This window comes from Idiotropiscis lumnitzeri, chromosome 16 (genome assembly GCF_059441095.1).
Source record: "Idiotropiscis lumnitzeri isolate Australia: NSW breed Sydney's pygmy pipehorse chromosome 16, RoL_Ilum_1.0, whole genome shotgun sequence".
NCBI classification, from domain to species: domain Eukaryota; kingdom Metazoa; phylum Chordata; class Actinopteri; order Syngnathiformes; family Syngnathidae; genus Idiotropiscis; species Idiotropiscis lumnitzeri.
In genome coordinates, this window is record NC_142406.1 from 7525859 (window position 1) to 7538599 (window position 12741).

General features: G+C 46.7%; 1 protein-coding gene across 1 annotated transcript; it reads right to left on the reverse strand.

Moving 5' to 3' along the window:
- Window positions 1-3192: 3192 nt before the first annotated feature.
- On the reverse strand, window positions 3193-8009 carry LOC148321113 (uncharacterized). The gene is made up of 2 exons (XM_088318132.1): window positions 3381-8009; window positions 3193-3288 (listed from the first exon to the last, which is right to left on the reverse strand). Exon 1 carries the CDS (start codon window positions 7582-7584, stop codon window positions 3781-3783), a length of 3804 nt encoding a protein of 1267 aa, XP_088174258.1. The 5' UTR covers window positions 7585-8009; the 3' UTR covers window positions 3193-3288; window positions 3381-3780.
- Between the last annotated feature and the right edge of the window lie 4732 nt (window positions 8010-12741).

Consider the following 12741-nt stretch of genomic DNA (forward strand, 5'->3'; position numbering starts at 1 on the left):
TTCAAGGGCCTTATATGAGAAAAAACCTTCTTCAAAAAGCTTTCGTAACATCTAAAGCATAGAATTGTGAAATATATTGCTTGTAATATCTTGATTTCTTATATTCAACTTGGCAGAAGATTTGCTATTCAAACACAAGTAACGTTTCCGGAGTAAAAGCGTTCTCATTGGCCATCCCCCATTATAATTCCTAATTATATTTTCTCATTGAAACCTCATTTCAGAAAGGTAGAGAACAGCATTCTCCCTGCATTGTAATTGAATCAGAAACGAGCGCCTGCACACTGAGTCAACTCGCCTTTTAAAGAATAATGGCATCATTTGTTTTGTGTCCATTAAGAAGCAATGCTCTCTTTTATTAATTCCTCAACTTGGTTTCCTGCATCTTCCTAATTAATTCCATTTTGTTTTTCAGACTAAGGAAGCTTCTGCAGATTAATGGTGCGGAACAAAAATGTTGTCAAGATGCTGATGTGTTTCATCTACATGGGGTGAAATTTCTGTCATTAGATACAAAAGCCTGATGACTACAACTTTTTTCTTTAATTGGACTCTTGCTTCCAGTGTAGGGGGCTTTATTTCCTCTGTGTAACCGATTAAGCTGCAAAGTAATCAAATAAATGGCAGAGAAAATAAATGTGTTGCTCTGACATGAATCTAACCACCTATGGACATTTCGACAACCGGTCCTGTTGACACTTTTTCAGCACTGAAAAAGCGTTCTGTTATTTGAAGCTGATGTATCTGTCAAAACTATTCGGGTGTTCATTATCAGAACTCCCAAAAAGGAAGAAGGCCCCAAATAAGAGCACACGGCATACTGGAGAGACTATGGCCCTGTCCCAAAACCCACATGTGCACCCTTCTGCCCCTCAGTTGCACACTCCTGTTGTGGCTGCAAATGTGTAGGGCAGAGGTGCTGACTAGGGCTGCACGATATTGGAAAAAAATTACATTGCGATTTTTGGGGAGGCTGCGATGTACATTGCGATATTGAAACTAGAAAAGCTTTCACCAGATGACTCAAATAGTTCTGTTTGGGAAGACTTTGCTTTGTTTATTATACAGCTCTCGGATGGCCTCTTGATAGAAATACGTGCGCCACAGCATTTCATACCTTTTGTCGTGCGTGGGGATCATTTTTAAACCTCTCTTTTGTGACACCGTTGTATTGCTTGCACAGTGTCTTTTGGCACGTGAAAAGTTATTGCATTTGTGATTTGTCGATGCTGTTTCGACTTCTTATCATAAGGTGTTATAATAAAGGCGTCTGTCATTGTTTTTTGAGTAGATGGTTTTACATCGGGTCCCACTAATGAGTCTGAACTGGTTATACGAAGGCTCGTAATAGCGATTCAAATGGTCGGACAGGTTTGTTGTATTACCTTGTGTTGCAGCAACAAAGGCGAGGCACTGTCGGCAGAGGTGTGTTATATATTCCTTTTTATGGCCGAAATAATTCCATAATTCCGGATGTTGACTTTCTTTTGGGGCTTAAAATCTACTGCCACCGTCTCTCTTCCATGTCGCCTGTTATGGCTGCCAGGATGGCCGAGTGGTCTAAGGCGCCGCGTTCCGGACCCAGTCTCCCCAGGAGGCCTGGGTTCGAATCTCGTGGCTGCCAGGATGGCCGAGTGGTCTAAGGCGCCGCGTTCAGGACCCAGTCTCCCCAGGAGGCCTGGGTTTGAATCTCGAATTTCCCCATTGTGGGACTAATAAAGGCATTATTATAGTGTTTTCAGAGCGTACAGAGTGGAGGCGGTGGGTGAGTGACCAGTGACTGGCAGGAGGGAAGGGGTGATCGTGACAGGCTGTGTATAGCATACAGTAGCTTGCTGTTTCTATGAAGCTAAACAAATTTTGCGTGCTCGAAGAAAAAAAAAAGACAAAAACATCGCATGTCCTACGATGTGACAATCGCGCATGCGTTCAACACAATCACGATGTTCAAACCGCACATCGTGCAGCCCTAGTGCTGACTGTTTTTCATGGAGCTACTAAAATAACCATGTCCAAGTGATCTACCGACTTTATTTATATATTTATTTAAAAATGTGAATTCTTTGTAGGTGCAATATATATTGATGTAACTGCATGAAACCATATTAGACATTTTCTGTCCTTGCTTTACTGATGACTTGCGCTGAATGGAATGCTTTTAGGAGGCATGGCAGAAACTGCCTGTCTTTGTTCTAGTCTCTTCCTCGACTCGTCCTCCACCATCCACCGGTTGAGCAAGCCACAAATCAACAACCCCACCTGCTTCTCTTTCCACCGTGTCGCTACCGCCGCCTCCTCCTCCAGTCCACCGAGCGACACAAGCGACTCCCAAAGTAGACGCTGACCCACAGTCGACACCGAGATGATCCTGGAATTACCGTCCACTTGTCCTTGGTTGAAATGGTGCTTAGTTAGCGATGATAATTGATATGACTTTTGCAATTCCAATTCCATTTTTTAAAACATCCATCCATTATCCCCCGCTTATCCGGGGTCGGGTCGCGGGGGCAGCAGCTTCAGCAGGGAAGCCCAGACTTCCCGCTCCCCAGCCACATCTTCCAGCTCTGCCGGAGGGATGCCCAGGCGTTCCCAGGCCAGCCGGGAGACATAGTCTCTCCAGCGTGCCCTGGGTCGTCCTCTGGGCCTCCTGCCGGTGGGACATGCCCGGAACACCTTCCCTGGGAGGCGTCCAGGAGGCATCCTAAACAGATGCCCGAGCCACCTCATCTGGCTCCTCTCTACGTGGAGGAGCAGCGGCTTGACACTGAGTCCCTCCCGGATGGCCGAGCTTCTCACCCTATCTCTAAGGGAGAGCCCAGACACCCTGCGGAGGAAACTCATTTCGGCTGCTTGTATCCGAGATCTTGTTCTTTCGGTCACGACCCACACAACTCGTGACCATAGGTGAGGGTAGGAACGTAGATCGACCGGTAAATCGAGAGCTTCGCCTTTTGGCTCAGCTCCCTCTTCACCACGACAGACCGATACAGCGTCCGCATCACAGCGGAGTCTGCACCGATCCGCCTGTCGATCTCTCGCTCCATCCTCCCCTCACTCGTAAACAAGACCCCAAGATACTTAAACACCTCCACTTGGGGCAGGATCTCCTCCCCGACCTGGAGAGGGCACTCCACCCTTTTCCGACTGAGAACCAGGGTCTCAGATTTGGAGGTGCTGATCTTCATCCCTGTAGCGGCCCCTTGGTCTTGAAATAATGGCGGAGAGTTTCAACTGGTGTCGAGAAACTTTTATTGCTGAGCAATGGTCACATATACTGCACCGTGAAAACTATTAAGCAGAAAAACAAACACAAACTGTAACAGTAGTATATAAAGTAATTCACATTTTAGTACATTTAGTATTTTATTGCATTGTCATACCTCGTTACGCTTTCCAAGGGCGCTAATAAACTGTTGTCTTTGCCTGGGCAGACGTTGATACACTGAGCGCGCCACCGGTAACGTATCAGGACACGATTTGTGACGTCGTGACCCGGAAGTTAAATAGACAAAACGAAGAAGAAATGAACCCCCTTAAACAAACACGGAAACGCCACTAGGTGGCACTGCAGGTCCACGACCTCCCATCCACACACATAAACAAAACAACAGCAATGCACCTTATCGGGCATTTACACTCCCACCAAATCCTAATACAATGAATGAACAATATACAAAGCGTGAATGAGTTGTACAGGATTTTCTTACATCTATTAAACCTGTCTGGTTAACTATGTGTGTGGGTTATCGAACAGACGAACCAACAAACAAAATGTCTCATTTAGTCACCTAAAAGAAGCACTAATTTTTGGATAGGTCTCTCAATAATTGAAGGTCTAAAAGAAGGGTCTGTTTGCTTTTGAGATTTTCGCTCTCCAACTTGCAATTTAACGCGACGCACCAAGCCATCACTACTTTGAACCGTCTCAATCACTCGTCCAAGTTGCCACAGATTCCTTGGGAGGTTATCATCCTTAACAATGACAATGTCATCTACTCGGAGGTTGCGACGAGGTGAGTGCCATTTCTGTCTTGTCGATATGTTCATCAAGTATTCCTTTTTCCAGCGGCTCCAGAACTGTTCGATAAGATATTGGACTCTTCTCCATCTCTTATTGGCATACAGGTCTTCCTTAACAAACATCCCAGGGGGAGGAAGAGCTACTTTGGATTTCATCATAATGAGGTGATTCGGTGTTATTGGTTCAAGTGCATTTGGATCATTAATTCCGTCTACTGACAATGGGCGGCTGTTCACAATAGCCATGGCCTCATAAAATAGTGTTCGGAGGGAGGGATCATCAAGTCGACCTGGGCATTGTGCAAAGGTGCTGTCCAACACATTCCTGACAGTCCTGATCTGGCGTTCCCAGACACCACCTGCATGACTGGCAGAGGGGGCATTAAACACAAACTCACACTGCTTCTCAGCCAGGAAGATTTCCAGCAGCTTAGCGTCACATTGTTTCAGCCCTTCCTTGAGTTCGTTTCTGGCACCTACAAAATTAGAACCTTGGTCACAGTGGAGTTGTCGAACAGTTCCCCTAAGACTAATGAAGCATCTCAATGAGTTGATGAAAGAGTCTGTTGACAAATCTTCAAGCATTTCGATATGAACAGCCCTCGAGTACAAACATGTGAAAATCAAGCCGTATCTTTTGTGTTCCTTCCGGGCTTTCTTCACAATGAAAGGACCAAAACAGTCCATGCCGCTGTACGTGAATGGTGCTGAGGCTTCAACTCGTTCTTTAGGTAGTTCTGCCATTTGTTGGGTCTCTGTTGGCCGCCTAAGTTTCCTACATAACACGCAGGCATGTATTAGCTTGGAAACCAGCTTGCCTCCTCCAATTACCCAGAATCCGTTTGCCCGAAGCTCATTTAGCGTCTGGCTCCGACCCTGATGGCATGTTTTAGCATGGAAATGGGACACAATCAGCTTGACAACGTGGCTGTTAGCTGGTAAGATGACTGGGTGCTTGACTTTGTGACAGAGCGAGGAGCCTTTTAATCTTCCACCAACACAGAGAAGTTCGTCAGACCAGATGGGGTTGAGACTGAAAAGAGTGTTTGTGTTTGGAAGATATTGTCCATCCTGAAGTATCTTGATCTCAGAGGCAAAGGCTTGTTGCTGAACAATCTTAATCAATCCTTTTGCAGCCCTTTCGCGCTCATCAACCGTCACATGTTCGCTGTGCAGTTTCTGCTTAGATCCTAGTCTCTTGATTCTTGCAACTACCTTAAGAATCATTGTCCAAGAAGAAAACTGATCCAGACGTCTGAGGATGTCACTATAGTTCTTCGTTTCAGTTGCAAGTACTTGAATAATCTTCACCTCTGGATCGCCAACAAGCAATTCTGGTGGGCTGCTGGCCGTTAGATGCAATTCACGCTCCCAGAGAAACTTCGGCCCTCGCAGCCAGTTTGTTGAATGTATATCTGAGGCACAAAGACCTCGAGATGCATGATCAGCAGGATTTTCAGCAGTATCCACATAATGCCACTGACTGGGATCAGCGTTATCCCTTATCACTTGCACTCGATTCGCAACAAATATGTGGAACCTACGAGCATCGTTGTTAATGTATCCAAGCACGACTTGAGAATCTGTCCAAAATACCTCTGCATCAATTTTCATGTCAAGCTCACATTTTAACATGGCACTGATTTTTGTAGAAACCACTGCTGCGGCAAGTTCTAGCCTAGGAATACTTGTCACCTTTGATGGGGCAACCCTTGCCTTTGCAAACACAAGACTGCAGTGTACATCATTCTTGTCGTTTGTGTACCTTAGGTAAGAACATGCACCGTAACCGACGCAGCTGGCATCCGAAAAATGGTGCAACTCTACTTTCACAATGTTATGCAGGTCACATGGATGGTAACACCGTGGAATTGAAATTTCTTTCAACTTGTGAAAACCATTTAACCACCCCTCCCACCGTGGGGTAACATCTTCTGGGAGAGGATCGTCCCATCCGATGCCTCTGTGACAAAGTTCTTGAAGGATAAGCTTTCCCTTCAGACTGAATGGTGCGATGAATCCAAGCGGATCATAGAGAGAGGCAATGATGGACAGGCAACCGCGTCGGGTTGAAGGCTGATCTTGCAAACTAATATTGAAGCAGAAAGCGTCCGTTTTAATGCACCATTGAATTCCGAGTGCACGCTCTGAAGGGGATGGATCTAATCCAAGGGGTTCGATGGTTGCTGCTCTTTCCGAAGAATTTAAGAACGTGAGGGCTGCTTCCTTATTCGAGTTGAATTTACAAAGGCGCAGGCCTCCTCTACTGCACAATTCTTGTGACTCAATGATCAGTTTCTTGGCTTCTGCGACTGATGGAACGCTGACTAAACCGTCATCAACGTAAAAACCTTTCTCCACAAATGTCGAAGCTAGTGGAAAGAGGGATTTGTGTTGTCGTGCCAGATGTTTCAAACCAAAGTTGGCGCATCCTGGAGAGGAGGAGGCTCCGAAGAGATGAACTGTCATCCTGTACTCCTGTGGTTCCTTCTCCAAATCTCCACCTTTCCACCAGAGAAATTTCAAATAATTTCGTGATTCAGGAGTAACAGAGAACTGATAGAACATTCTTTCGATATCGCATATGATTGCTACTGCTTCCTTCCTGAAACGACAAAGGACACCTACCAAGGGATTAATTAAGTCAGGGCCGGTTAACAGCGTGTCGTTTAAAGAAATACCATGGAATTTGGCTGAACAATCAAATACGACTCTTAATTTGTCCGGTTTTCGGGGATGAAAGACGCCATGGTGCGGAAGGTACCACTCACTCTCTCCCTCAGATGCTGCCGGGGCAGGCTCCGCTTCACCTTTGTTAATAGTTTCTTCCATTGATTTGACGTATTGATCACAATATTGTTTATTGGCCTTTAACTTCTTCTTAAGACACTGTAGTCGAATTGTAGCTAGTCTCTTATTGTTTGGTAGGTTCGGTGGACCGTTACCTTTGAAAGGAAGGGGAAACTCATAATGTCCGTCTTTCTTTTGTGTGATGCGATCACTGAGGAACTGTATGAAATAGACATCATCCTGCGAAACATATTTATCTTCAGAATTTCTGTCGATGAAGTCTGATTCGAGAGCCTTCAGAACATCTGTAGTTGATGGACTTGGGATTTCCTTTACTGTCAGCCGATGCACAAAACTTTGACTTCCTTGTCTGTCTAGGTGGGGGTTTGATGAGCCAACAATACTCCATCCTAGTTCTGATCTCTGTGCATACGGTTGCATTTTGTCACCAATAACAACTTCAAGAGGAGCTAGTGCAGATGGACAGTCATGTCCAATCAGGAGTCCCACATCACAGTCTTGAAGTGGTGGTAGCTTATCTGCCAAGTGTCTGAGATGAGGCCACAATAATGCTGTTTCTTGTGTTGGTACATAAGACTTATCCACTGGGATGAAGTCTCGGCTGTAAGCCTTTTGCAGTGAGATGTGATTCTTGGAGTGCAGTCCTCTAACTTGAAGACCTTGGACGTTTTTGCTTGGTATGATTGTGTCAATAGCTGTCATAGTACTAAGTTTCAATTTTATTGGTCGTGCATCCACCTTCAGTTTGTCCATTACATCCCTTAAAACAAACGTTGAGTCACTCTGTGTGTCCAGTATTGCATATGTGAGAACTTCTCTGTGTGGTTCTAGTACTGAAGATACAAAGACGGGGACAATACTCGAGGTGGCAGAAGCATGTCGTGTTGATGTATGAGACACAACATTGTGCAATTCCTGGTTCAGAGGTTCATTTGCGGAAGTGGAGTTATTGCTTATTGCTTCCACAGGTCTTTGGTTTCTGTCTTCGTGCAAACAGGTAGGGTGACGACGACTGCATATCTTACAAGTATGCCGTTTCTTACAATCTTTGGTAATGTGACCTTTTCTTAAGCATCCAAAGCAGAGGTGATTTTCATAAATGACTGCCCTTTTTTCTTCGCCACTTTTTGCTGCAAAGACGGGACATTTTGCGATCCCATGCTCTTCACTATCACAGACTGTGCAGGGCGGCTTTGCTTCAGTGCTGTTTGCTTCTTGATTCTCTTGAGCATATGTACTTACTTGTATATTTGTGTTTAGAGCGCTGGCTTTCTTCTGCGATTTTTCTTCTGTAGATTTGAAATTTATCAACAACGGAGAAGCAATGGGGTTACAAGCAATCCGTGCTTCTGTGTTCAGGAACTCAGTGAAGCATGCGAGATCTGGATAGTCTCCAGAGGTGTCAAGTTCTGCGACAACTATTCGACTCCACCTGCGCACAATCCATTCTGGTAATTTTTGGAGCAACTTGTGGTTTTCTTCGCAATCATTAAGAATAGCTAGTCCTTTAACATGTGGGATTGCCTCTGTGCAGCCTTGGAGGAAGTCTGCAAACTCCCGTAGTGCTTGTGAATTGTTAGCACCGATCTTTGGCCATCTCGCAAGCTTATCTCGGAAAGCCCTTTGTATGATAAATGGGTTCCCATATCTGTCCTGTAAGACGTTCCAGGCTCCTTTGTATGCATTCTCTGAATCTCGATAAAAGAAACTTTCTACAGCTGTGAGCGCCTCTCCTGTGAGATAATTTTTTAAATAAAACATTTTTTCACTCGGTGGGAGGGGTTTCCTATCAATAAGAGCAATGAATGACATCTTCCACTCTGTAAACCTTAAAGGGTCACCACTGAACACAGTTGGTTCAGGTGTTGGCAAGCGACTCATGCTTATTGAACTTGCGATTGCTTGGGCTAGGCTGCCAGATTCCCGAGTCATTGAGATTTCAGGGGGAGCTGCTTGATGAGGATGGAATGACACAGCATCTGGATTCAATTGAGGTTTAGTTTCTGTTCCATAGTAAGCGGGGTAAGTTTGGTCATGAAACTCTTCGTGTTTCTCAAAACCTCCGAAACTGTCATATGCTTTCATACGAGCTGCTGCTATAGCTACATCCTTTTCTGTTTGCAACTGCTGCAATTTTGCTCTCTCTTGTTCCAACTGTTGTTGCATTTCCACCTCCTTTTGTTTCATTTCTGAAAACATCTTTGCCTCTTTAAGTTTCCATTCACACTCTAGCTTGTGGAGATGTGCTTGTTGTGCTTGAATTTCTTTCATCGCCTTCGCTTGCTCTACCTTTGCAAGAAGCTCTGCTTGTGCGTCTGCTCTACTGCTGTGAGTAGCTGTTGAGCTGGAGTTATTCGAGCAGCCTGATGACTCTGAGACGATTGTTTCGGTTTGGGTGTGGCCAAAAATAGATCCATACTCATCTTTGCTTAATATTTCTCTCACCCTTTCCTTCTCAAGCTGGTCATTAAATTCTTGGTTAACAGTCTCGAGACGTTTCGTAAGAAGATCACATATTTCCCCTGTTAGCATCACGCAGGCATCCATTTTTTTGACAATCTCGGGCGTAGTGTTACAATTACGTAGGATGGGTTCATACTGCTGGCTTACATCATTATGCTTTGCTTGAATGTGTTGCTTTAAGATGAGAAGGTCTTCCGATGAACAGAGGGTTTTTAGTTTTGTCCTTGTCTCCTTTGCGGCCAACTTCCAATGATCAAAGGCCTTGTTAAAAGCCTTCTCACGTTTTTTAGTACCTTGTTCATTCATCTCTTGGCCTTTCTCTGTTAACTTTCTTTCGCGAGAGCTGGATCTGAGCTGTGTGTCGGTAGGACTGACTGCACCCTCTGCTGGAAGCGACATACTGTTTGTTTGTTCGTCTGCTCTAAGTCAAGTAGCCTTTGATTGTGCTATGCCTGAATTAACACATTTAAGCTGTAGTTACACCTTACTACAGAGTAACATTTACATCAAGCATTAACAAATAATGCACAACCCAAAGGATTCTTAGCATACAAGCAGGATGTCAGAAATAAAGGGTGTGCAGATTAACGGAAAGAGATGAAGAGGTGTAACATTAATTATGCAAAAGCACATGTACCTTGAACTCATCACCAATTTTAGAAACATGAGCAGTTGTGAATTAGTTCACAACATTTACCTTACAACAGCAAGTTATTATCAGGAAAGTTCAAATCTGCTAAATTTGAATGTCCATTTGAATTCTTGCCAGGTTATGAGAGCTGATTCATGGCAGTGTAGACTGGTTGGTACCGGGTTGATGGGTGTCTTTGGTTGATGGTGATTAACTCTTCACCAGGGATGGCAAGGCTTTGTGTTGCGTCGAGTTTTCACTGTAGCGGCCCCTTGGTCTTGAAATAATGGCGGAGAGTTTCAACTGGTGTCGAGAAACTTTTATTGCTGAGCAATGGTCACATATACTGCACCGTGAAAACTATTAAGCAGAAAAACAAACACAAACTGTAACAGTAGTATATAAAGTAATTCACATTTTAGTACATTTAGTATTTTATTGCATTGTCATACCTCGTTACGCTTTCCAAGGGCGCTAATAAACTGTTGTCTTTGCCTGGGCAGACGTTGATACACTGAGCGCGCCACCGGTAACGTATCAGGACACGATTTGTGACGTCGTGACCCGGAAGTTAAATAGACAAAACGAAGAAGAAATGAACCCCCTTAAACAAACACGGAAACGCCACTAGGTGGCACTGCAGGTCCACGACCTCCCATCCACACACATAAACAAAACAACAGCAATGCACCTTATCGGGCATTTACAATCCCAACCGCTTCACACTCGGCTGCGAACCGCTCCAGTGAGATTTGGAGATCACGGCCTGAGGAAGCCAACAGTACCACATCATCTGCGAAAAGAAAAGCAGAGATGAAATACTGAGGTCACCAAACCGGATCCCCTCATCGCCCCGACTGCGCCTAGAAATTCTGTCCATAAAAATTATGAACAGAATCGGTGACAAAGGGCAGCCTTGGCGGAGTCCAACCCTCACTGGAAACGAATCCGACTTACTGCCGGCAATGCGGACCAAACTCTGACATCGGTGGTACAGGGACCCAACTGCCCGTATCAAGGGGCTCGGTACCCCGTACTCCCGAAGCACGCTCCACAGAACTCCCCGTGGGACACGGTCGAACGCCTTCTCCAAGTCCACAAAACACATGAAGACTGGTTGGGCGAACTCCCATGCACCCTCAAGGACCCTGTAGAGAGTGTAGAGCTGGTCCACTGTTCCACGGCCAGGACGAAAACCGCACTGCTCCTCTTGGATCTGAGATTCAACCTCCCGACGGACCCTCCTCTCCAGTACCCCTGAGTAGACCTTTCCAGGGAGGCTGAGGATTGTGATTCCTCTATAGTTGGAACACACCCTCCGATCCCCCTTCTTAAAAAGGGGGACCACCACCCCGGTCTGCCAATCCAGAGGCACTGTCCCCGATGTCCACGCAATGTTGTAGAGGCGCGTCAACCATGACAGCCCCACAACATCCAGAGCCCTAACGAACTCCGGGCGGATCTCATCCACCCCCGGGGCCTTGCCACCGAGGAGCTTGTTAACCACCTCGGTTACTTCAACCCCTGAGATAGGTGAGTCCACCACGGAGTCTTGAGGCTCTGCTTTCTCAAAGGAAGGCGTGTCGGTAGGATTGAGGAGGTCTTCGAAGTATTCTCCCCACCGACTCACAACGTCCCGAGTCGAGGTCAGCAGCACCCCATCTCCACTATAAATAGTGTTGGTGGTGCACTGCTTCCCTCTCCTGAGACGACGGATGGTGGACCAGAATTTCTTCGAAGCCGTCTGGAAGTCGTTTTCCATGTCCTCACCGAACTCCTCCCACGCCCGAGTTTTTGCTTCGGCAACCACCGAAGCCGTATTCCGCTTGGCCAGTCGGTACCTGCCAGCTGCCTCCGGAGTCCCGCAGGCCAGAAAGGCCCGATAGGACTCCTTCTTCAGCCTGACAGCATCCCTTACCGTCGGTGTCCACCAGCGGGTTCGGGGGTTGCCGCCACGACAGGCACCGACCACCTTACGTCCACAGCTTCGATCGGCAGCCTCAACAATGGAGGCACGAAACATGGTCCACTCAGACTCAATGTCCCCCGCCTCCCCCGGTACGTGGGCAAAGTTCTGCCGGAGGTGGGAGTTGAAACTCTTTCTGACAGGGGATTCTGCCAAGCGTTCCCAGCGGACCCTCACAATACGTTTGGGTCTGCCGGGTCGGACCGGCATCTTCCCCCACCATCGGAGCCAACTCACCACCAGGTGGTGATCAGTTGACAGCTCCGCCCCTCTCTTCACCCGAGTGTCCAAAACATGCGGCCGCAAATCCGATGACACGACTACAAAGTCGATCATCGAACTGCGGCCAAGGGTGTCCTGGTGCCAAGTGCACATATTGACACCCTTATGTTTGAACACGGTGTTCGTTATCGACAATCCATGACGAGCACAGAAGTCTAGTAACAGAACACCGCTCGGGTTCCGATTGGGGGGGCCATTCATCCCAATCACGCCCTTCCAGGTCTCACTGTCATTACCCACGTGAGCATTGAAGTCCCCCAGCAGAACGAGGGAGTCTCCAGGGGGAACGCTCTCCATCACACCCTCCAAAGACTCCAAAAAGGGTGGGTACTCAGAACTGCTGTTTGGTGCATAAGCACAAACAACAGTCAGTACCCGTCCCCCCACCTTGAGGCGGAGGGAGGCTTACCCTCTCGTCCACCGGGGTGAACCCCAATCTACAGGCTCCAAGCCGGGGGGCAATAAGTATGCCCACACCTGCTCGGCGTCTCTCACCTTGGGCAACTCCAGAGTGGAAGAGTGTCCAACCCCTCTCAAGAGGACTGGTACCAGAGCCTACGCTGTGTGT